The sequence below is a fragment of the Lathamus discolor genome, chromosome 3, assembly GCF_037157495.1.
Source record: "Lathamus discolor isolate bLatDis1 chromosome 3, bLatDis1.hap1, whole genome shotgun sequence".
NCBI classification, from domain to species: domain Eukaryota; kingdom Metazoa; phylum Chordata; class Aves; order Psittaciformes; family Psittacidae; genus Lathamus; species Lathamus discolor.
This window is the reverse complement of record NC_088886.1, coordinates 73,527,651-73,551,123: the sequence shown is the minus strand read 5'-3', so window position 1 is coordinate 73,551,123 and position 23,473 is coordinate 73,527,651. Positions and strand designations below refer to the sequence as shown.

At 53.3% G+C, this 23,473-nt stretch overlaps 1 protein-coding gene and 15 non-coding genes across 16 annotated transcripts; 7 read left to right on the top strand and 9 right to left on the bottom strand.

Annotated features, from left to right (window-relative positions):
- Positions 1–2,568: 2,568 nt before the first annotated feature.
- TRNAT-AGU (transfer RNA threonine (anticodon AGU)) lies at positions 2,569–2,642 on the bottom strand. Its single transcript has one exon. It is a non-coding gene; the product is annotated as a tRNA-Thr (tRNA).
- Positions 2,643–3,370: 728 nt separating this feature from the next.
- TRNAA-UGC (transfer RNA alanine (anticodon UGC)) lies at positions 3,371–3,442 on the bottom strand. Its single transcript has one exon. It is a non-coding gene; the product is annotated as a tRNA-Ala (tRNA).
- Positions 3,443–3,611: 169 nt separating this feature from the next.
- On the bottom strand, positions 3,612–3,683 carry TRNAP-AGG (transfer RNA proline (anticodon AGG)). Its single transcript has one exon. It is a non-coding gene; the product is annotated as a tRNA-Pro (tRNA).
- A 444-nt stretch (positions 3,684–4,127) lies between these two features.
- TRNAP-UGG (transfer RNA proline (anticodon UGG)) lies at positions 4,128–4,199 on the bottom strand. The gene has a single exon. It is a non-coding gene; the product is annotated as a tRNA-Pro (tRNA).
- A 560-nt stretch (positions 4,200–4,759) lies between these two features.
- On the bottom strand, positions 4,760–4,831 carry TRNAP-AGG (transfer RNA proline (anticodon AGG)). Its single transcript has one exon. It is a non-coding gene; the product is annotated as a tRNA-Pro (tRNA).
- Positions 4,832–5,983: 1,152 nt separating this feature from the next.
- TRNAP-AGG (transfer RNA proline (anticodon AGG)) lies at positions 5,984–6,055 on the top strand. The gene has a single exon. It is a non-coding gene; the product is annotated as a tRNA-Pro (tRNA).
- A 504-nt stretch (positions 6,056–6,559) lies between these two features.
- Positions 6,560–6,631, top strand: TRNAP-UGG (transfer RNA proline (anticodon UGG)). Its single transcript has one exon. It is a non-coding gene; the product is annotated as a tRNA-Pro (tRNA).
- Positions 6,632–7,024: 393 nt separating this feature from the next.
- TRNAA-UGC (transfer RNA alanine (anticodon UGC)) lies at positions 7,025–7,096 on the top strand. The gene has a single exon. It is a non-coding gene; the product is annotated as a tRNA-Ala (tRNA).
- Positions 7,097–7,762: 666 nt separating this feature from the next.
- Positions 7,763–7,844, bottom strand: TRNAS-CGA (transfer RNA serine (anticodon CGA)). The gene has a single exon. It is a non-coding gene; the product is annotated as a tRNA-Ser (tRNA).
- Positions 7,845–8,113: 269 nt separating this feature from the next.
- TRNAP-AGG (transfer RNA proline (anticodon AGG)) lies at positions 8,114–8,185 on the top strand. The gene has a single exon. It is a non-coding gene; the product is annotated as a tRNA-Pro (tRNA).
- Positions 8,186–8,974: 789 nt separating this feature from the next.
- TRNAT-AGU (transfer RNA threonine (anticodon AGU)) lies at positions 8,975–9,048 on the top strand. Its single transcript has one exon. It is a non-coding gene; the product is annotated as a tRNA-Thr (tRNA).
- A 1,268-nt stretch (positions 9,049–10,316) lies between these two features.
- Positions 10,317–10,398, bottom strand: TRNAS-GCU (transfer RNA serine (anticodon GCU)). Its single transcript has one exon. It is a non-coding gene; the product is annotated as a tRNA-Ser (tRNA).
- A 215-nt stretch (positions 10,399–10,613) lies between these two features.
- TRNAM-CAU (transfer RNA methionine (anticodon CAU)) lies at positions 10,614–10,686 on the top strand. The gene has a single exon. It is a non-coding gene; the product is annotated as a tRNA-Met (tRNA).
- A 235-nt stretch (positions 10,687–10,921) lies between these two features.
- On the bottom strand, positions 10,922–10,994 carry TRNAM-CAU (transfer RNA methionine (anticodon CAU)). The gene has a single exon. It is a non-coding gene; the product is annotated as a tRNA-Met (tRNA).
- A 120-nt stretch (positions 10,995–11,114) lies between these two features.
- Positions 11,115–11,196, top strand: TRNAS-GCU (transfer RNA serine (anticodon GCU)). The gene has a single exon. It is a non-coding gene; the product is annotated as a tRNA-Ser (tRNA).
- Positions 11,197–12,288: 1,092 nt separating this feature from the next.
- Positions 12,289–19,999, bottom strand: LOC136009689 (germinal-center associated nuclear protein-like). Its single transcript, XM_065669784.1, has 8 exons — positions 19,292–19,999; positions 18,834–18,931; positions 17,445–17,835; positions 17,042–17,299; positions 16,147–16,276; positions 15,032–15,238; positions 14,259–14,412; positions 12,289–13,771 (listed from the first exon to the last, which is right to left on the bottom strand). The coding sequence occupies exons 1-8, from the start codon at positions 19,503–19,505 to the stop codon at positions 13,613–13,615; spliced, it is 1,611 nt and encodes a 536-aa protein (XP_065525856.1). The 5' UTR covers positions 19,506–19,999; the 3' UTR covers positions 12,289–13,612.
- Positions 20,000–23,473: the final 3,474 nt, after the last annotated feature.

Genomic DNA, 23,473 nt, shown 5'->3' with positions numbered 1-23,473 from the left:
GGCCCAGGACCAACACTCGCTGTGTTTCCCTTCCCGTCACCAGCCCCAGCAGCACTTTGCAGCTCCAGTTTTACCACTCTGCATTTGGATTTCCACCAACCCAAGGGCCAGATGTCTCTCAGACTGGCTGCGGGGTGGAAGCTTACCGCTGGCCTCAAATGCCTTCTGAAAGCCAAAGGCACATTTTGCAACAGCAACAGGCCCATTGCATCCCATCTCCGAGGAACTACTTCATCCACTGCACTTCCCTTAGGGCTGCAGCCGACATCCCAGGGACCATTCCCATATGGTTGATGGGCAAAGTGGGACATCCTGGTGCCAGAAGCATCCTCATGCAGACAGACCCACGCTGCATGCATGGAGCATCCTTGGCCACCTGTGTCCTTCCTGAGGCACCTGAGGGTGCTGTGTGGAACCTGGGCAGTGGAGCTCAGCCAGTGCTGTGGGCATCCCTGGGGCTGCAGGTGATCCAGTTCCATGCCTCTCACATGTCCCCTATAATTGCCAGGTCCCTGGGTGAGCTGATGCTCCCCAGCGTCACCGAGGCTGGCACCTTCCCCCCCAGGAGGCCACATCACTGCTCACCAGGGCAAGGGCACACATATACTGGGGCAGACACAACCCAAGGGTGTCCCAATGGAGTCAGCTTGTCTCCTTTCCCTGCAAGCCCCGGGTTCCATCCTGCAACACCAGCACCACCACCTTAGGAGGAGCCTGCACTGGCCGCTTCCCATCTCACCATCTCCAGGTGCATGTTGGTGCTTCCCCCAAGGCTGTACCCCACCACGTGCACCAAACGCCATGCCTTTTCCACAGGAAATCTGCTTGCAGCCCTGTTTCTGGCTCCGAAGAAGATGACAAAGGGATGCAGCTCCCAGCTCATGCCCAGAGGCACGTCCTCAAGGCATGGGAAGGAAACACGTCCCCAAGGAAGGTCAAAAAGCCAGCGCACAGCTTGCAGTGTGGGCAACTAAGCCTGAGCATCTTCACCTTTGCCCCCAAGACATGGCATTGCTTGGCTACATCCTCATCTGCGGAAAGGGGTGGGAGCAGGGAAGGAACCAGCAGTGCTGGCACAGCAGGTTTAACTAGCCGCATGGAAGCACGGGCAGCTCTGCGAAAGGCAAGGCTGCCCTCTCCTTAAGACCTCTGGATTTCAGCAGTTAAAGCCTCACAGCACGTGGGGTTTTACCTCTTCCATCTGCATCTTGCAGTAGCTCATCCTCTCCTCTCTCCAGAACCTCCACTGTGAGCACTGCTGCAGACCCAGGAGGGAGCTCCCACGCGTAGCAGCTATGCTGTGTGCTAGTGATGGTGAGGGCTGGAGCAGCTCTGCTCTGGAGCCAGGCTGAGGGAGCTGGGCTGGGTCAGCCTGGAGAAGAGAAGGCTCCTGAAGGGGAGACCTCAGAGCAGCTCCAGTGCCTAAAGGGGCTACAGGAAACCTGGAGAGGGGCTTTGGACAAGGGCCTGTAGGGACAGGACAAGGGGAATGGCTTTAACCTGCCAGAACAGGGGAGACTGAGATGAGCTCTTAGGCAGAAGCTCTTCCCTGTGAGGGTGCTGAGGCGCTGGCACAGGGTGCCCAGAGAAGCTGTGGCTGCCCCATCCCTGGCAGTGTTCAAGGCCAGGTTGGACACAGGGGCTTGGAGCACCCTGCTCTAGTGGAAGGTGTCCCTGCCCGTGGCAGGGGTTGGAGCTGGGTGAGCTTTAAGGTCCCTTCAACACAAACCATTCCATGGTTCTATGACCTCCCTCCTGCCTCTCTCTGTTTTGCTGTGCCATGTTAAACACACGTCTGCCTCTGCACTGCTGCTCCCACCTGCCGAGCCTGCTCCGGTTTGCTCAGGGACGTGCGCTGCCCTTCAGTGCAACGTGCCGGGCCCCACGCTCCCATGCCTGTCCCATGCTCCCCAAGCCCACGGGCCAGCCTGTTACACCTCCTCCAAGAAGCAAAGCACTGAACCAGGGTAAGCAGAAGGTAAGCAGCAGGCTTGGGGGTCCCCACATGCGGAGCACAGTGAATTAGCACTACATCACCTTTACCATTCAGCCACCTCATCCCCTTCTTCAGACCCTCTTTTGGGGGACCTTTTCCCTTTTTCTGACCAAAGGCTGCAGACTGTGGCTGGTTCTTTAAAGCAGAGCAGAGCTCTGGAAGCACATCTGACTGGACCTCCCCATGCTCCCTTCTGTCCCTGTGTTCAGAGGGTGGCAAAGGGCAAGGTGGCATTTATTTTTGCCATAAAAGTGTGTACCCCGGGCTCTGTCCCCGGTCTCCATCAGCCCCACACCACCGCTCACTCGCCCCAGCCTGTGTCCAGAGGGTTTTCTTGCGTAATTCAGTTGTGTGAATGAATAGGGAAGATGCTGGAGGTCCAGCCAGCACAGGAGGTACCTCTTTATGACCCAAATGCCCTGGGTTTGGAGATGGTTTTGGGTCATCTCTTCACTGTGAGCTCCTTCCTCACAGAGTGGGGTTGTCTGGCACAGAGGAGCAGGAGACACCACTGCAAAGACCCACAGCAGTGCCCCCAGGTTGGGGCAGGGAGGAAAAGCAGCCCCTGGGCCAGGCACCACTGGGAGTCGAACCCAGGATCTCCTGTTTACTAGACAGGCGCTTTAACCAGCTGAGCCATGGCGCCCACCTGCCCCACACCACGGGGTGCCCCACTGCTGGGGGTACACAGCACCCCCTGACCCAAACTGCTGCCCTGTGGTACCCCAGCTCCCAAACCCTTCTCTGTCTCTGCTGGGAGGACCCCAGTGCTGACAGAGGGAGCCCAACACATCCCCTACCAGCACCAGCTGGATTTTGGGGTCCCAGCCTCTGCAGGGACTTGTTGTCCCCCTCCCAGACCCATCCCAGACCATCTCAGTGCAGCCTCAGGGCTCAGGCAACCCAAAGAGTGCATTGTTTTGAGATGTATGAAACACAGCAAGGGAGAGAGTGGCCTACAATAGGTCCTCAGTGCAGCGGATGCTGGGGCACCCATGCTCACCCAGCTCCATCTCTCTGGCCTGACCCCAGCACTGGGTAGAGGACATCGGAAGGAGACACAGACCTCCTCAGCCATTGGCACCCAGCAGGAAGGCTGAAAAGCCAAGGATGAAACCTGGCCCGCAGCACTCTCCAGCCACGCCAGCTCGCAAATGGGACCCTCCAATGGGGAGGACCCCAGCATCTGCAGCTCCTCTGTGTTCTCCTTTATAGGTGCACAGCAGGATAGGGGCAGGGTCCACGTGGAGGATCTCACCTGGGCTGCAGGTGCTCATCCCAATTTGCTGGTTTCAGGGGTATGAGTGTCTCTTAGAGGGGGAGAGCCCCAGGGTTCCATAACCCCTTGTATTGGTCACACACTGCAAAAGGAGGTGGAGATGCTGGGGGTTGAACCCAGGGCCTCTTACATGCAAAGCAAGCGCTCTCCCGCTGAGCTACATCCCCTCTGCAGGGGCACCCCTGGCCGCCTGCACAAGTGCCCTCGCCCCCCACCGCTGCCCCACTGACACCACTCCCCCTGCTCTGCCCCAGCACCCTCACCCCAAAAGCACACCCTCATGTCCTGGCTGTGCCAAGGCCCCCGCACCAATGGGGAAGGTGGTGCCCAAAAGCAGGGCTCGTCCGGGAGTTGAACCCGGGACCTCTCGCACCCTAAGCGAGAATCATACCCCTAGACCAACGAGCCGGGGTGCGCAGCTGCATGGGCACCCTCTCCCTGTGCCGGCACCGCCGTGCTGGGGGGTCGCTGTGCCCAGGGACCCAGGGGCCCCCCGAATGCTTGGATCCAAGAGCAGAGCGGGGATGGGGGCTGTGCTGGAATGCGCCCCAGAGGCTTCCCTGCTTCCCTGGACAAAAAGATGCCCAGGAGGATCGCAGGGTGTCTGGGGATGGCGCCAATGGGAACACACAAAAGTGTCAGTGGAGCCATGGAGCGGGGCTGGAGAGCCCAAAGCAGACTTGGGGTATGGTTCCACCTTCAGGTGCAAGAGGAATGCGGGTCCAACTCCTAGTCCTTCCATGGGCAAAGCCTGTCCTGCTTTTGTCTGAGGCACACAGAGCTCATTTGGGATGTTACCTGGTCCAGGCCTGCCCTCATGGGCTGCGCAAAGGCAGTGAGTGCCCAAAAGCAGGGCTCGTCCGGGAGTTGAACCCGGGACCTCTCGCACCCAAAGCGAGAATCATACCCCTAGACCAACGAGCCGGGGTGCTGCACCCCATTGCACCCCAAGCCTCTGTGACCCACACACCTTTGGGAGTTCGGGGTGCAGTGGGGCAGTGTGTTTCCCTTAGCATATTATAGGAGCAGGGAGGTCCCTCTGCCTGTGGCTGCTCCATGGCCATGGGGCATCAGAGCCCAGCATCTCCCACACCATCCAACCCCGGAGTTTGTCCTCCTCTTTAGACATATAGAGGTTGAAATGTCCAGTGCTTTGCACCATCTCCAAACCATATTCCTCCATGCAGCACCCCTCAAAACCAATGTCTCCCTGTGACCTGGCTCCTTGTCACTCCCCGAAAATTCCTGTTGCTGCTTCCTTCTTCTACCCACCAGAGCCGCTGACTGTGGGGTTTGGGGCTTCGGAGGCTCTGGGTGACCTCGGGTGCACCTTGACTGTCAAGGGGCCTGGGGGGCGGGGATCTGAGGCAGAAAGGGGACACATTTTTCTGGATGCAGCCCCCAACAGAGCTGCCCACCAGGGATGTGACCCCATCCGTGCCCCGTCCCCATAGGCTGTGCCGGGCAGTGGGTACCCAAAAGCAGGGCTCGTCCGGGAGTTGAACCCGGGACCTCTCGCACCCTAAGCGAGAATCATACCCCTAGACCAACGAGCCGGGGTGGGCAGCTGCACGGGCACTACCCACCACCATGCCGGCACCGGGGTGCTGGGGCCGGGGCCCCAGGGGTAAAAGACCTCAGTACATGAGTTGTTAAGTGCCTCATGTTGGGTAACCAGGTCTCCTGTTTCCTTCAGTTTTCCCTGGTCTTCTTTTTATCACTAATATTCCTATAGATTTCCTTATTGCCTCTGTCCTGGGTTTAGCAATAGCAGTCATTTTTCTCCTTCTTAGTAGCTGGTGCAGCGCTGTGTTTTGACTTTCAGCCTGGGAACAGCGCTGATAACACTGATGTTTTAGTCTGACCAAGGACTTTCTGAGCCTCACGCTCTGCCAGGGAGGAGGGGAAGCCGGGAGGAAGCAGAGGCAGAACACCTGACCCAAACTAGCCAAAGAGGTATTCCATACCACAGCACGTCATGGCCAGGGAGGTAACTGGGAGTTACCCAGACGGGCTGGGACTGCAGGGTTGGATAAGGTATGGGTCGGTGCTCGGTTGGGTGGGGTGGGGTGAGTTATTGGTCGGCAGGTGCTGAGGTGTTGTATTCTCTTCCTTTGTTATTTCCTTTAGCAATATCATTATTGGTGGCAGCAGCAGTGATTTGTGTTACACCTTAGTTACTGGACTGTTCTTATCTCAACCCGTGGGAGTTGCATTCTTTTCGATTCTGCTCTCCATCCCTCCAGGAGTAGAGGAGGGGAGTGAGTGGACGAGCTGTGTGGCTGGGTTTAAACCATGACAGCCCTTCATGTCCCTGACCAGATTCAGCTCAGTCAGGGCTTTAATATCCTTAACTAAATCCCTGGATGCTTGGACAGTATCTCTTTATTAATCTGAGGCAATCTGTGCTTCCTTTCACGTGCTGTAGGCTTCCTTTTTGTGTTGGAGATTGTTCAGTAGCTCCTTGCTCATCCAGGCAGACCTCCTGGTGGATTTGCCTGATTTCCATTTTGGGATGCACCCTCCCTCACGCCACTCCTACCTTCCTGGGACTGCAAAACCAGGAAAACCCGGTGGATGCCTGCGTCCCTCCTGCCCTGGGACCATCGCAGACCCAGCAAGGGGTATACCAGGGGTCCCTGGGCACAGCGACCCCCAGCACGGCGGTGCCGGCACAGGGAGGGGGTGCCCGTACAGCTGCGCACCCCGGCTCGTTGGTCTAGGGGTATGATTCTCGCTTAGGGTGCGAGAGGTCCCGGGTTCAACTCCCGGACGAGCCCTGCTTTTGGGCACAGCCGGGGCGATGCTGCCCGCCACAGCTGGGCAGGAGATGAGGCCTCCCCTGCTCTGCAGCTCCTGCCGACACCAACATCGGCCCCCGGCGCCCTGCGCAAGGGACACGAGGCCCATGGGCAGGACCCACTTTTGGGCACCCACTCCAGGCACAGCCCAGGAGGGACGGGACATGGACCGGGTGACATCCCCGGTGGGCGGCTCTGCTTGGGACCGCGGGGCATGGTGCAGGCATGGTGGTGGCAGTGCAGCTCGGCAGCAGCTCTGTGCCCACCCTGGCACAGCGAGCACAATCCCAGAGCTGTCAGAGTGGGAGATGCTGGGCACTGATGCCCACAGCCTCCTCCAGCTGCTGGTCCATGGAGCAGTCAGAGCCAGAGGGACCTCCCTGCTCCCACATGGCGCCGAAGGAAAAGCACTGCCCCACTGCCCCCGCACTCCCACAGGTGTGTGGGTCACAGAAGCTGGGGTGCAATGGGGGGCAGCACCCCGGCTCGTTGGTCTAGGGGTATGATTCTCGCTTTGGGTGCGAGAGGTCCCGGGTTCAACTCCCGGACGAGCCCTGCTTTTGGGTACCCGCCTTCCCATTGGTGCGGGGACCTTGGCATTAAGCAGCGCAGGTTACCCCGGGCGAGCAGCGGCAGCGGTGCCCAGCACAGCAGCGTCGGTGCCAGCACTGGGGTGCTGGTGGCCGGTCCCGGCTGGGCAGGTCCCGGTGCCGGGGCTGGAGCCCAGGAGGCGGCAGAAGGGGCTGCGGGGCTGCGGGCAGGAGGCAGACGGAGGCCGGGGTGGGAAAGGGCCTTCGGAGCGGCCCCGGGCAGCGCAGAGCAGGCGGGAGCGGCCGTGAGGTCTGTTTGTGTGGGGAGGGCGCTGGGGCAGAGCAGGGGCAGCGGTGTCAGTGGGGCAGCGGTGGGGGCGAGGGCACTTGTGCAGGCGGCCAGGGCTGCCCGTGCAGAGGGGATGTAGCTCAGCGGGAGAGCGCTTGCTTTGCATGTAAGAGGCCCTGGGTTCAACCCCCAGCATCTCCACCTCCTTTTGCCTCCCCAGACGCCCTTGGCTGTCAGAGCCCCCCCCAGTCGCCCCCAAAGCCCTGGGGCTGCCCGTGAGCACCGCCGGCTTGGGGCTGCTCCCCGGCCCCAGCAGCCTGTGGAGAACTGCGCCCGGCTCCTTCCCTGCCCTGCCTGGGTGCTGCAGGGGCCTCGTGTCCCTTGCGCAGGGCGCCGGGGGCCGGTGTTGGTGTCGGCAGGAGCTGCAGAGCAGGGGAGGCCTCATCTCCTGCCCAGCTGTGCCGGGCAGCATCGCCCCGGCTGCGCCCAAAAGCAGGGCTCATCTCATAGCCCCTGCGCGATGCCCTCTCCTGTCCCTCTGCTCTGTGGCCATACCTCTCCGAGTGATGATGCACAGGGAGATGGGTGCCATCTCAGCAAAACCATCCTGCTTCTCTCCATCGCTGTTCCCTCACCTCTCCCAGGTCTGCAAAACGTGGATAAAGCCAGGGGAGGTTGAGTCTGTGTCCTACCTGCTCCGGGGGCATCACAGACCCAGCCTGGGGCTCACTTAGGGACTGAGGCGGGGAGCAGACTTCCTGGTGCCGCAGCAGTTCCATAGGAAAGAGGCGCAGTGGCAGCATTTGATTCCCTCCCATCATCCCAGTTTCCCCAGAGTCCCCAGCGTGGGCACTTGGTAAAATCTGTCGCTGTGAGCAGGATTCGAACCTGCGCAGGGAAACCCTATTGGATTTCGAGTCCAACGCCTTCACCCCTCGGCCATCACAGCCCCAGCCCTGGGCACCCGGGGGGGGGCACCGGCCCCATCCACCGGGCACCCCCTGCTCCCCCGGGCACCCCGGGGTCCTGGGAAGTGGGGAAGGCTCCGGGGTGTCCGGTGCACCCCGGCACAGGCCCCATCCCCGCTCTGCTCCTGGGGCCGGGGCAGGGCCCTTCCCCAAAGAGCACCTGGGGGGGCCCCGGGGTCCCTGGGCACGGCGACCCCCCAGCACGGCGGTGCCGGCACAGGGAGGGGGTGCCCGTGCAGCTGCGCACCCCGGCTCGTTGGTCTAGGGGTATGATTCTCGCTTAGGGTGCGAGAGGTCCCGGGTTCAACTCCCGGACGAGCCCTGCTTTTGGGCACAGCCGGGGCGATGCTGCCCAGCCCGTGTAGAGCTTATATGGGACTCGGCCAGGGACACCCTGCAGTTGCAAGGGCTTTGGTCTTATCTGTAACACAGAGGACTCTCCCCCTGTAAGAACGAGGCTGTGAGATATGCGGTAAAGGGATTCGTAGAGTCATAGAGCCATTGAACGGTTTGGGTTGGAAGGGACCTTAAAGCTGATCCAGTCCCAACCCCTGCCATGGGCAGGGACACCTTCCACTAGAGCAGGGTGCTCCAAGCCCCTGTGTCCAACCTGGCCTTGAACACTGCCAGGGATGGGGCAGCCACAGCTTTTCCCTTCCGGGTGGAACTAATGAATTACCCATAGGTTATTCTTTCTGTATGAGCTCAGTGAATCGTTGTCAAGCTTTGGGCTTCAGCGTGAACGCAGGAGGTGCATTTGTCAATGGCAATTCTGAATCTGTGTTTGTGTTGCTTCAAAACCTGCACTTTTCCTGAGTCCATAATCGTGACAGTTCCGGTGGATTGTGGCCAGGCTGTGTGGGACTGGTGATAACCAGAAGTCAATCCCAGCTACCCCCAGCCCCCGATCTCTGAGGTCAGGGGCTGGAACATGGTGTGTGAGGGGGTGATTTTCTGCCAAATCTCTACACTCTTAATGCTTCACCCCTGTCCCCTGTGTCCCAACCCTGCACCTAGGCCCATAGGTGCTGCAGGGTGACCCTGGTGCTGGCATGGCAGGAGAATGGGGACAGCGGCTGGCCACGGGGCACCCCATGGTGTGGGGCAGGTGGGCGCCATGGCTCAGCTGGTTAAAGCGCCTGTCTAGTAAACAGGAGATCCTGGGTTCGACTCCCAGTGGTGCCTGGCCCAGGGGCTGCTTTTTCTCCCTATCCAAAACTTGGGTGCAGGATGTGTCCCCCATGGCCCGGCAGGGCCGGCTGCAGCTCCCCACTTCTCTGCCCTGCTGCCCCAGTTTGCACCCTCCTGGTGACTAAACTGCCCCAGCACTGTCTGGGTGCAAGCTTTTACCAAGAGCTTATTCCAGGGTAGGGCAGGGTCAAATCTGGATGTGATGGGGAATATCTGGAAGTCTGGTAGGGCAGAAAGGACGTGGGGGCATCTCCAAGAAGCAGGGTAGCTACTGGAGAGCCAGCAGCAGCACATATGGAACGATGGAGCTCCACTGGGGAGCCAGCAGCAGCACACATGTAATGACGGAGCCCATGGGGACTCCTGAGGGTACCAGGGCTAATGCATCTCTTGGTGGATGTTGGGGTCCCTGGGCACAGGCTCTGCTGTGGGGCTGGCTCATGGGATTGGTGCCTTCCCAGGGTGCCCGGACCTGTTGGACCAGTAGGTTTAGCTGCAGGGGAGAGCTCATCCCACCAACCGGCAGGGTGCAGGAGCTGATCCATCAGCTCTTTGGTTGGGTCCCTGTCTGGGCAACGTATCCAGCTTATCCTGGTGCCAAGTGGGGCTGGGGTGGTGTGAGGTCTTCCTCTCCCCTCTGTGCTCCCATGGATTTGCACTCTCCCCTTTCCTCATTTACAGCAGTTAAAATGAACTGGCACATTCATCAACACCTCCGATGCAAATCCCATTTCTCTTCCCTTGCTCCCCAAGGTATCCATTTTGTCATGGTTTCATGATTCATTTGTCCCACTCTGCTTTCCAGCTGCACGCTCCTCTTTTGGAGGGTTACTGCCTTGCTGCCCAGCAGCCACTTTCTGCACTAGTAGGGATCTCTTTTAAGGATTGCTTAGGTTTTAGAGGGTTTCTATGAGGTCTGGATAAGACTCTTCCAGCCACCTCCGTGACAGGGCCTGGCTGATCTTTTAGATGCTTCTTTAACTCGTCTTGCCTGGGCTCCCCAGTTTCTTCCTGCCGCCTCCTTTCCAAAGCCAAACACTGCTGCGGGGATCTTGTGACCAAGGTCTTCCCTTTGGAGAATGCAGTTGTCACGGTTGGACGGGACTTGGAGCAACCAGGCACTTGCTATTGGAAGAAGGAGAGATCAGCCCGGGAGTCTCCGTCTGCCGGGCAGGAGCTTAACCCTCCCTGTGCAGCAGGACACCCCATCTACGCTGCGTCCACCCCTCCTCTCCATCCTCTCCGCGCTGCAGCAAAAGTCTCGACGAGGGTGGGATTCGAACCCACGCGTGCAGAGCACAATGGATTAGCAGTCCATCGCCTTAACCACTCGGCCACCTCGTCCTGACACGCACCGCCCGCGGCCCCGCCCCTCGCTAACGGCCGCTGGGTCCTGCCGCCCGCCCGCCCGTTTCCGCCGCTCTGAGGACGGGGCCGCCGCTGCCCCGACGGGGCCCTGCCCGGCCCGCCCGCCGCGCTGCGGGGCTCCCACCGCCCTCAGGGCCGACCGCGTCCCCCGCTCTGCCGCTGCAGGCCCAGCCCGGGCCCGCTCTGCCGTCGCCCTCTTAGCGCAGCCGGCAGCGCGTCAGTCTCATAATCTGAAGGTCCTGAGTTCGAACCTCAGAGAGGGCAGACGTTTTACCGCCCCGACCGACCGCGAATGGTGGGGAGAGAGCAGGCCACCATTTTGCTGCCCCCGCGTGAGGCAGCTCTGCCGTGGGCACAGCTCCGTGCAGCTGCCTCCATTCTCAACGTTCCGGGGCCGCTCCTCCTCTCTGTGGAGAGCCGGCCCTGCAAAAAGGTCACCTCGACAACATCCCGCCGCGGTGGTCGGCTACCCCCGACAGGGAACGCGGGGCAAAAAGTGTGCCCTCTCTGAGGCTCGAACTCAGGACCTTCAGATTATGAGACTGACGCGCTGCCTACTGCGCTAAGAGGGCTGTGGTGACTTGCGCAGGGCCGAGCCCTTAGCTCCCCCCGACGGCTGCTTCCGGCGGCGCAGGTAGAAGCGAAGCCGGTTGGCGGTGCGGAGGGGCGGGGCTGCGAGCGGCGCGTGTCAGGACGAGGTGGCCGAGTGGTTAAGGCGATGGACTGCTAATCCATTGTGCTCTGCACGCGTGGGTTCGAATCCCACCCTCGTCGAGACTTTTGTTGCTGCGGCCCGAGTTCTGCCCCACCGCGATCCGGAGTCCTGAGGGCAAGACAAGGTGGGAAGAATGTGGGGGTTTGTCCCGGGAAGTGAGAATTGCTTCTACAGCCCCCCGAGGTATGGTAAAGAGCAGCTCTGCTCTGGAGCCAGGCTGAGAGAGCTGGGCTGGGTCAGCCTGCAGAAGAGAAGGCTCCTGAAGGGGAGACCTCAGAGCAGCTCCAGTGCCTAAAGGGGCTCCAGGAAACCTGCAGAGGGGCTTTGGACAAGGGCCTGTAGGGACAGGCCAAGGCGAATGGCTTTAACCTGCCAGAACAGGGGAGACTGAGATGAGCTCTTAGGCAGAAGCTCTTCCCTGTGAGGGTGCTGAGGCGCTGGCACAGGGTGCCCAGAGAAGCTGTGGCTGCCCCATCCCTGGCAGTGTTCAAGGCCAGGCTGGACACAGGGGCTTGGAGCACCCTGCTCTAGTGGAAGGTGTCTCTGCCCATGGCAGGGGGTTGGAGCTGGATGAGCTTTAAGGTCCCTTCCAGCCCAAACCATTCTATGGTTCCATGATGGGGTCAGGCTCGGTGCTCCCAGTGTGGACACTGGGTTTGGGGTCAGGGGCTGGCCCACAGAGGGGATCACCCTCCTGCAGGCAGTGCTATGGGACAGTGAGGCTCAGGATCCAGCCATCGCCCCGCTGTGACACTGCTTGAGGTGCTGCCATCGTGTGCAAGCGGAGGAGCTGGTGCCTGCCTTCAGACCCTGGTAACAGACAAGAGGCAGGGCTGGATGCCCCAGTGCTCAGGTCTTTCTCTTGCGTGTCTGTGAGGAGGGGCCAGAGCCCTTTTCATCCCATCCCATGTCCCTGCTAACACCCCGATACTGCCCTGTGTTTGACAATGCTCCCTTCCCAGAGCAGTGAACAATGCAATGGGCTGGGCATGCACCATCAGAGGCTACGCCAGGTCTTGTCCCAGCCCTGTGGGTCCCTTCCAACACAAACCACTGTGTGATTCACATTTGACAACCGTAGCATCATCCACAACATCCTTTGAGAGCACCCTGTACCAGGAGCTTTTGCACAGCAACAAGGCAACAGCCCATTTGAAGCCACTCAAAATTTACTAGGTACAAAACACATTTACATCAAGACAAGTGAATCACATCCCCAGATGCTGTTGGGGTTTTAGAGCTTTAATTCAGAACAGCAGTGGCAGTACTGGGGTCAAACACAGCCAAGAGCATCACTCTGGTTCCACTTCGCATGTCACCAAAGTTAACACAACTTGGCCAACACAAGTATCACGTAGTATGAACAGTCTCAAAGCAACATTTCAACTTCATATTGATCTACTGTTGCTATTCTAGGCTAAAGAGAAATAATACAAATGCTATTAAAAGAAAAAACAACTATAACATTACTTTCTTGGAAGCCAGATGACAGATGTGGACTACGGAGCATGTCAAATGAAATCAGAAGCAAATCAGACAACTGGTCTCTGACAGGGCAGAGAATCAGTGCTACTGCCAAAGCTGTGGTCATTTGTATTTCATCAGGCAGGGGTTTATCTGAGAAACCTCTCGTATTGTAATAATAAAACCACATGACTCGCACAGGAATACATGAAATCTTACCTTCATATTGTTTACTGGGTATCAGTATCAAATAAAACCCAAGGTGTTCAGCTTCCAAAGCCCCAGATTTTTAATGGAGAATTTGGGTAATTTGCTCTTCCAAAACAAGCAAAGTCAGCTCTCCATAAGTGTTTTCTGAAGTGTCCCACTTTCCAGCATGACAACTCATCTGTACAATAAGCAACTCAGATGGTTTTAATGCTTTAAGTATTCAATACAATCAAAACTGGGTCCAGCAGCACATCTGGATTTGCACTGAGCATCACTAAGTACAAAATACAGCTGCAGTGTTGCACTGACTTGAGAATGACAGTATTGACATCTCTGGGTATCAAACCACAGTGCTGCTGCAAGGCAGCTTCTGCATGGAGCAAGCAAGCACCAAGCTGGGACAAGAACTCGGGGACTGTGTCTATGGAGAGCATTTGCCTCTGATGCTCCCAGAGGCTCCTGCTACCTTATAGTTGAAGTTTACCTACAATGAGAGCTGGCAACAAGAAATCACCACTAAGTGTCAATTTAAGGCCTTCCAAGAAAAGCTTTTGCCTCCTCTCCATGCCTGTGAAGCAGAAAAGGAGGAGTTCCAGACCAGCCAAAGCTCAGCAGTGAGCCAGAGGGTGACATGAGCCACAACATGCCAGCTCAGTGCAAGGCCAAGCCCAAGTGCAAGGACCCAAGCCCCACGTGTGCTGTGTTCTTCTCCCAGAAGCACAAACCCAGGGGCTTGTCTGTTCAGTCACCCAGACCTGGATTTCTTTACGGAGTCTCTTGGTCTGCACACATTTGCTCTTCTCAAGTATCCACCATGTCCAGTAGGGCAGATAAGTGAAGCTCAGAGGCAACTTCACCCTCCTTGTTTGCTCTGAGGAGCCGCTGCAAGTGTTTCAGTCTGTCTGACAGTGTGGGGTTTAGCTCCTCCACCAAAGGCTTGTCACCCTCTGGATTCCCAGCCTGGGCAGAAGGAAGAGAGATGAGACTAAGAAAGAAACATTACCCAGTACCAACAAAGAACTCTGTTCAGTGGCTGTTATCCCATTGTTGAGAACAGCCACGGAGGTCAGAACCTCTCACCCCTGAGGAGGTGAAGCAAAAATAACACATTCTATTCCTGCTCCCAGCCTTCCTTTAACTGCGGGAAGCTGACCCACAGCAGTGATTTTCCCTAAGTTAAAGTGCAGCACCACAAAGGACAATGTTATGATTGCCAGCAGCAAACACTAATACCTGTGAAGAATTCTTATTCCAGATCTGCAGAAAGCATTCCCCCCCTCCCCAGAAAGAAGTGATTTCCAAGGTGTTCTTTTCTAGTTCTTTATTTCCCAAGGCTACCCAACGCAGCAGGCCAACATAATTCCCAGTACAGGTTTTGCAACTACAGTACTTTTGGCATCTGCACTCCTTAGAACTATAGCCACATCTCAGCACCACCCTTTCTTACCTCCTCTTGAGCAGATGCCACAGGACTCTTCCTCAATGGGCAGGTGACATTTGGGGTAGAGATCAGAGACTGGGGCAGGTAGAGAGGAAGACCTAAGAAATCACCAAGGGGCTTGATGTCCTCAGCTAGATATTGGTGCAACTGTTCCTCAAACCTGGACAGAAAGATGGAGAGCACCAGTCAAATTCCAGCCTGGTTTTGTTCTTGTAACCAGTGGGTTAACCAACAGTTTTGGGTTCAGAAGTATCTGCAAGAAGGATCTGATGTTCGCAGTCATTTCCAACACAGTCGGACATACCCAACTGCTATGATGAATACCCACTTATAAAAGGTTGTGGTACACAAAGGACCCACACATCCTGAAGACACCCAACTGATGGTGAAGGCAGGAAAGGCAACAAACCCTTGGGCCAACCTCAAAAGCTTTAGTTCTTCTGCTTTGTGATCTGCATTGCTACAGGCACCAAACTGACATCCCAAGGTAGACTTTACAGACATCCGTGACACTGCAGGACACAGACTGCTGTACACGATGTACTGCTTTAGGTTTGGTGGCTTCACTAACCACCATTTCCAGTTTCCTGGACTATTCTTGTGGTGCAAGGAGAAGCTAGCAGGGAACTGCACAGCACTGATGTGCTTGATCAAATTAGATGAAACTGGACACAGTCTAAGGCTGTTTCCTAGCACTGTTGGACTTCAGCTTCCTGTTACAACTTAGAATTGATTACAAGCCTGGCTGGAGCTGAAATGATGCTGCTCTAGGAACTTACCTTCTGCTTTCCATCTTCTCCTGTTGCAACTGTGCCAACAAACGCTGTGGGAGGAGCCCCTGGGCTGAGGCAGTGCCTGTGAATTCTTCTATACTGGGAACACTCTTTTCTGGCCTTGATGGCATGCTCATGCCAGAACCATACTGACCCGGCATCATAGAGAAGCTGTATGGTTTCTTAAAAGAGATGGGAGACTTCACCCTTGACCTGAGGGGAAAAGACCATAAAACCAAACAAAAGCACAGAAACTGGTAACAGTGTGTTGATTTTTTCTTTTCCCCATTAGACTGAAGTTTGGAAATAGCAGGAAGTAAGAACTGATCATCTGACGACATAATTCCCTTGTGCCAGGGTCCAACGTACCACCTCCTGTGTGGGGGATTTGAGAGGAACCTGACAGGGGGCTGAGATTCACCCTGAAGTATCTACCCAATATCTCTGCTACGCAGCAGAGCAGCACCTGAGCTTCCAACAGGAAAGAAAGCCTGGCTTCTCTCTGAACAAGGCTAAGGAAGTGAGCTAGACTCCTGAGATCTCAAATGCTTTAGATGTCACACAACTCTAAGGCAGCCTGCCCCCAACCAGCATTTTCTCTCAGCAGTGGGATTTTCCTCATGTCTTCCCACAAGTTGGGGACAAAACTTCCTTTTGAACTCAAAATGATGCAAAATTTAACATGCAATTACCAAAGAGTAAATCTGCAAGCCATCTAGCATGTAATTGAGCTGTCAGGTCCGGGCTGTAAGGGCACACGCTCATGATTCATTCTTATGTTCTTCCCCAACTTCATACTATTTTCCCCTCCACACTTTGTGTGCTTAGACTACAAGGCTATAATTCCAAAGCCTCAGCAGTGTTTTCTTTGGCAGGATTTCTCCACTTTAAACACTCCTCAAGTAAGCCATTTCTTTGAGAGCTGAGTAACCCTGTAGAAATAAACTCTACTTACTCCCCTGTTTCAGCACACCCTTGGACATCATTTCAAGACGCACAAAGCACACCCTGGGGGGATGCCATGGGCTGGTTTTCAGCACCGAGGGCACTCTATGTTCATTGCAGAGGCCCCCATCAGCCTCCCTGGCTGATGGCACAAAGAAGAGCTGAACGCTCCTCACCTCATGTGGCTCTGCCGGATCTCCTCCTGCGTGTGCAGCCTGGCTTGTTCCCATGAAAAAGGGAGAGTGAAGTTCTTCAAGTGCTCCTTGAAGAAGTACACACGAATCTGACCATCTTCACTTACTGCTTCTGTCAATAAACCCAAAGCCAACATTGAATATTAGAACAGACTTCCCCCCTTCAGAAGAGAAACTCAGTACTAAGCCAATTTGAAGAAACATTTGTGTGTTCACTTTCAAGCAGCCTTAAGTTGCAATCTGCACGTAAAAAGGAGTTTTCTTGAGCCAATTTATTGTTTAAACAGATACCAGATTCCTGGGGCAGACTGTAAAATGCTTTATCTTCACTAAAAAAATTCCAGTGCATCCAAGTGCCGCGTTCACTTTAAGGTTAAGCAAGGTTAAGGTTCACTTCAAGGTTAAGCAAGGTTAAGGTTCACTTCAAGGTTAAGTAGTGATTTCATTTAAAGAAGCTCCCTACAGTTAAGCCAAACAGGGCACCAAAATAAAGCCAACCCACACACTTGAAACTGAAAGCAAGCAAACCCAAGACAACCTTCATTAACCCATGGAAGTGCTCATTAAGAGTGGTGGCTGCCAGCTCAGCTGACCTGAGCTTACCTGACTTCCAAAGGACCAATTCTTGGCCTTAGGTCGAATATAAACCCTCTCCTACTGGGTCAAAAGACTCTGACCATAGAGAGACAGAGTTCTTTAATCACAAGCTCAAGTCAAATCATAATCAACACTAAACACACATTCCAAAGAGAAGACAGTGCAGTAAGCACAGGAAGGTCACAGCTCTCTCCCTGCCACACATAAAGGCACCACTGTCACGTTATTAAACACTCTTGTGCAGGGAGTACCATCCATGTTGTAGAAGGACATACAATACCTGGATTAATACGCAGTTTGGGTGGTTTCCAGTCTCTCAGTTTATGATCAATGCAGGCTAACAAGATATCATCCCAAGGGACCTCATCAACAGAAGGCCCATCTTCATCAGAATTCCCAGACGTTCTGTTTTTCCACTTCTGGTAAGTTTTGCTCAGCAGGTTCTCCACTTGAGACTGGATCAGTGGTTGGGTATGGGTAGAACTTGCAATCTGAGACACGTACTGGAAAATCATGTGGCAAACAGGACGCCAAGGAGCTATGGAAAAAGCAAACCAAACCAACCAACCAGCCAAGTAAATGGCAAGAATATGTGACTAAGCCAAACTACCCACCCTACAAGCTGGTAGGTCAACACAGCACAGGCACACCTGAGAGGAGGATACTGAGCATGAAGTACGTACCACCTAATGGAGGCAGATCTAGGTATGGGATCTGGAAGGACAGCACAGCCTTCTTCAGCCAGGCCAGGTGATCAGTCGTGTTCCACTGCAGGTGGGGCAACTGCTTGTTACCCCCAGGCTCTGAAAACTCAGTAACAGGCCAAGACAAGTCACAAAGGTGCTCTGAGGATGCCACATCGGAAAGGAATTGCAGCACGCTGTTGTACAGCTCTATGATAACCCCAGGCTCCTGAGATGGCAGGCCAGCTAACCGCCTCTCCTTCCAGTCATGGTAGAAACGCTTCCCAAATTCACTGTCAATCCCATCCTCAATGTACTCCTGAAGGGTCTGACTGCAAAGCTCAAGGGACTCAGGGCACTGGGAAACCAGCCAGCCCACAGCCGCAGAGATCTACAACACACAAAACATGGGTGGTTGGAAACTGCTCTGTAGTGATCAGGACACAAAGGATTCAATCCTGCTACCCTAAGTTTGACACAGAACCATAGAATAGTTTGGGTTGGAAGGGACCTTAAAGCTCATCCAGTTCCAACCCCTGCCACAGGCAGGAACACCTTCTGCTAGAGCAGGGTGCTCCAAGCCCCATCGGACCCAGCCTTGAACACTGCCCATGTAACACTATTCAAGTTACTATGCAACAAAATACAAACAAACCAATTCTCAGTATCCCAGTATTTGCAACAGTAATTCTCCAACTTGGCGGTCACAAACTAAATTCAGGTGCACCAGGCTCAGGAACGGAAAGAGGCTGCTCACCCCTGCTGCAAGACACTGGGGATGTCAAAAATTTATCTGGGAGGATTTGGACTATATCCAAAGAAGCCATGTCTGACCCTGGCAGTCCTTTAACTGCAGAGAGATGCAAGCTGTGAGGGTTTGTGGGGGAAATCACTCTGGGCTTGGCTTGTTTCTACTTTCTTTTTTAGGCACCTTCTTCAAATACCTTAAGAAGGGAATACAGGGCTGGAGCTGCTTTGGCTGCTCTTAGCCATTTCCCTCTCCCACCTTTCCAAACCATCCACAAAAAACTCTTTTAGACTTCAGTATCATTTTCCACCAAAGGCTTTTGAGTCTTCTCCAGGCCACTACTGCTAAGCACACACCAAACTGAAGGACAAGGGGAGAAGCTGGTGTCTGGAGGCTGTCAGGGAGAGATACATACAATCCTTCACATATGTGAGAGGACAGAGGCATCTCTTAGTCCCATCCACCTAAATGGAAAAATACTGGTGAGCTCACAGCAGCCAGAAGAGCGACAGAGGGTCCTTTGTATTTTAGGACTGAGAGCAATTTAAGCTACTGAGAACATAATCATTCCTTCTAAGGCATTAGGAATTGAGAGGTAAATGATAAACCAACTATCTCTTTATGTGAGCTGGTGTTCTTACCCTTGTGGTGCCTTGTAAGTCATTGATAGAACCTGGGAGCTCAACAACGGTGTAGTCTGAAATAAGCTGGGCTGAAATCAAGTCCTGCAGCATCAAACCTTAAAAAGAAGAAACCCTGTCACATATACAAAGAAGAACACACCTCCTCCGACCACAAACTGCCTAAATTCACAGCATCACTTCTCTCCTCCTTCCTTGCCCACAAACACCCAGGATCAAATACTGTGTGCAAAGGAAAACTGGAAGCCAAAAGACAGTTCGTCTCTTTCCATATTGATCAGCTCTTAAGGCCTCAGAATTTCTTGCAAAGCCTTCCCCCTTTATTACATGATGTACTTGAGAGACTGCAATAGTTCTACTTGGGGCAGCCCTAAACAGAGGAGAGAAAATAACTGCTACAGCTCAACCCAGGACACATTCACATTGCTTTTTTACAAGACACAGAAATAATTACATACCTTCTTCTACTTCTTTCTCTACGGCCTCATCTCCCTGACCAGGGATTAGAACAACCAGGGGAACTATTGGGTGGAAAGGTTTGGCCTGAAGCAACTGTTTCAACTGCAGCAAAGCTGAAAGCCAATAAACATCATCTTCTGAAACATCTTCACTCCTAACTCTAGGTGGCAGGAGAAGGATGAGACCACTGGTTCCAAGCAAGTCTTTTTGCATCTCAGCCGCGTCAAGCTCAGAGTTAGAGAGTGTGCCATAGGCCACCTATACAATTAACAAAGATGGTAACAATAAGGTAGCTAAACAAAGGTATTTTCATACCAAAATCTGCAGTTTACTATCACTAGCATTCAGGTTTGACATTCATTACCAGGAGCTTTAGGAATCCTAAGACAATGAGCTGTGGGACAAACATGGATGTGTCAAATAGACGCAGCTGAGCATAAAAGTGAACTTCGGCACCTGCTTTGGCATCAGGAATGGAGCTGATTGAGGTTCTAACTACTGCAGCATGTTTAGGCAGGTATTTACTCAGTTGATTGGAAACAAGGAAAAGAAAAAAATCCATCTTTTTTCAGATCTTTTCAACAATCCCACCCCTCCAGCATCATCTCCCTCCGTCTGACAGGACACAGGATGAAAAGCTTCTACACAAAAGCTACTGGAAAAGAGCACATCCTGCTTTCACAGCCTGTTAGGTATCAGGACATTGTCCTCACTTACCTTAACACACACACTGACTTTAATACTTCTGCTCCCTTGCATGCCAGGCGAGCTAAATAATGTCAGAGTTTGAATTCTACCTTCTGTACGTGAAGCGTTTCTCTCCCAGCTTTTGCCTCCCATAAACTTGATTTTCAACCAATCCACCAATACCCTGGCAAACAAGAGAGAGTTTAAGCACCAAACACCCCTCCAACACCACAATCTATCATGACCCCAACCTTCATATTGCTTGGATTTTACTAAATAGCTATTAAATGTCCTGAAATTGCCTACATTGCTACGTATCTCAAGGGGTTCTGTTTTCAGTATGAGCAAAAGGGATTCAGTGAACAATGTCAGGAGAAGATCCAGCCCCCTGCAGTAAGTTAGAGCTATGTTCTTTTAGAGCACTCTGGAGAAAAACACCACAAACCAAAACAACACCTGAAAATTTCACATGGTACAGGGTAATAACAAGAACACATCAAGGACTGTACACTACTACTGTTCTCTGTGTGACTGTCTTGTTTGAGAAAGGGACCCAGCAACCTGCTTCTTTTACTCACCTGCTGGGATCATCCTCCACATATTCATCATCATTTGGCAAAACCAGTATCACCTTCCAAAAAACCTGCTCTTGTTGAAGTGGAGTATGCTCAGTGATTAATGAGACAAGATCCAGGGGAGTCCAAGCTAAATCACTTAAAAAGAGAGAGAGAAACTGGTGTTAGTGCTCATTCACACCTGGGAATGTTTTTCATCATAGAATGGTTTGGGTTGGAAAGGACCTTAAGATCACCCAGTTCCAACCCTATGTAATGGGCAGGGACACCTTCCACTAGACCAGGTTGTTCCAAGCCCTGTTCAGCCTGGCCTTGAACACTGCCAGGGATGGGGCATTTACCACTTTGGGCAACCTGTTCCAGTGCATCCTTACATCTAACCTGAGTTCTTTACTGTATCTTGCAATACTGGAAGTAGCTACAGTCCACTTCAAACTGTTCAAAATTAGAGCCATTTCCTTAGATGTATTGCCCATCTATTTCACCACAGACCAGATACCTTCAAGTACTGCAGCTGCTAAATCTGATACACGAGCCTTAGTTTGGGGATTGTGGACCACATATGAAATGCTCCATTTCCACACTGCTTCAATACACTGCCCCAATAAACACACAGACCACCAGAATGCATGATGGGCCATGAGAAAGCAGATCTCCTGCTGCACTGCCAGGCTGGTAACAGCTCATTTACTCCTCTCCTCTTATATTCCATCCTATCCAGGTACAAGAAACCCATAATATCTACCAGTCCCTTAAATTTACACCCACGGCAATAGGACCAGATAGCTTAATGCCAGTGGATACTGCAGAATGATTTGCCATTCCTTGCTGACCTTCTGACAGTTCTGTTACAGTTGCTTACACAGAAAACAAGGATCAAACACCAACATACCTTAACAACTGCTGGTAGAAGTACTGAACTTTAATTTCATGTGCTGTCTTGTTTCTCATCCAATTCAATCTGCAGACAAAAGATACCTGACTGCAATTTTTGGTGTAAAGCAGGTACTTTAACAAATTTTAAGGAACACTAAGACCTGAGAAGAACTGCAGACACTTCAGAAAGTGGTGGCTGATAGAAGAAGTATTTAGTTATGTTTTCAGTCTTTGTCAAGGCATTTGTGTCTGTTGGTGGCTGTTTAAGAACTAAGTTTTGTAAAGCCATTAACATTTGCAATGGAAGAAGAGGGCTTCTTTGGGACTTACCTTCCAAAAAACAATCAGATTCCCAACTGCTGTCACTAGAAGTATCCTTACCTTGTGCAAGAGACTCCCAGCTTTCCTCCATTCCCCAGGTTTACAATCCTCTTGCACAAGCTCTCCATGGCTACAGGCCACTCTGCACTGGGGGACAGTGCTTTCAGCTTGTTTTCTGGATCTGTGCAGAAGGGAGCAGCTGGAAATGCCCTCATTTGACGTTTCAGCTTCGTTCGAGCTGCCACTGCCTCCCTCCACCTTTGGAAGAGAATAGGTCGTAATAATAAACTCTTCTGCAGACCAAATGGGTTCTGTTATGGAAACAAATCTTCTCTATGAGGGTGCTGAGGGGCTGGCACAGGGTGCCCAGAGAAGCTGTGGCTGCCCCATCCTTGGCAGTGTTCAAGGCCAGGTTGGAGCACCCTGCTCTAGTGGAAGGTGTCCCTGCCTGTGGCAGGGGGCTGGAACTGGGTGAGCTTTGAGGTTCCTTCCAAACCAAACCATTCTGTGATTCTATGTTTCTCATCTTTGTTCTTCAGACTGGGCTGGGCCCTCAAACACCCAAGTCAGCTTGCCCAGGGGACAGTGTGAGGTGGTGCATGTGGATGCTACAGTGGGTTCAGGCTGTATTTCTGCACACACAGCAGTAAAGGCAGAGCTCGAATGGAGCACGCACAGGATGAGACCTGCCAGCTGTACACATGCAGCATCCAAAAGGGGTGGGCTTGTGCCCCGTTCAAAAAACCCATCCAGACAAAAGGAGCACTGAAGGCTACTAACACATGTCCTGAAGAGACACATTACCTCAATTTTAGGACAGAAAACTGTGCAAGGGAGGTGTTCCACAGAAAAGGGACTGTTCTGCTCCTTCCCCTTTAATGGTGACAGACACCACCTGAAATGCACCTCAACCTGACTGTACTGGGGCAGTACAGAATGAATCTCTGCCTTGGAACACCACAACAACCCCATAACCCTTACCACATATCCAGAAAAAGAAGTGTCCAACAGAAAAACTACAAGGAGGAATTATTAAAAGTCTCTGAATAAAATGAAGCTGAAATCTCTTACCAAGCTGACTCCAAGAGGGTGTACTCCCCTCCTCACATGTAGTAACTTATGCTCCTGAGAAAAGCAGTTTTGTTACAGGGTGGTAACTCACCGTTGTAAGTACTTGCAGAAACACTGGAGCTCCTGAAGGGTTTCCTTAGCAATCTGGAAGATCTCATCCTCCAGAAAGAGCTCCATGACATGGCCACAGACTTCTTCTGAACAGCGAGCAATACGGGCTTGCCGGTCTCTTTCTAAGGCACATCTAGTTCAAAAGGAAACAACCCAAGACCTCTAGTGAGGTGGAGACTGCAGCAAATGCCCATACAATTAGCTGAGGTGCACACAGGGAAGACCTTCACACTTAGCAAAGGAAAGGGATTTTCCATACTTCTCTTCCTACAGCTCTTCTGAGTAAGACCCATGATCAATTAGAAGTCATTCAAGTTTTACACTGATCACAAGCCTCTAAACAAAGGGTCTACAAGAGAGACCACGGCTGAGCCATAAGGGAGTCAGACGAAGAAAAACCACACAGGGCAGCCTTGCCCTAAACAATCCTCTATCCCCTTCACCCTGGAGGACCACTACTGCCTGACAGCATGCCTGCAGACTGGCACTTGCTGTACAATCAGCTACGGTTTCCTTCTCAAGTAGCTTAGTGAAGATGAC

What these genes read in the sequence shown, in the direction of transcription:
- LOC136009689 (XM_065669784.1), bottom strand. Translation starts at nt 19,505, where the DNA reads ATGCAAAAAGACTTGCTTGGAACCAGTGGTCTCATCCTTCTCCTGCCA. An exon ending in ACTTACAAGGCACCACAAGG is followed by an intron (nt 17,836 to 18,833) that starts GTAAGAACACCA and finishes TGTGTGTTGTAG; the next exon opens with ATCTCTGCGGCTGTGGGCTG. An exon ending in GAGAAGATGGAAAGCAGAAG is followed by an intron (nt 14,413 to 15,031) that starts GTAAGTTCCTAG and finishes CTTTCTGTCCAG; the next exon opens with GTTTGAGGAACAGTTGCACC.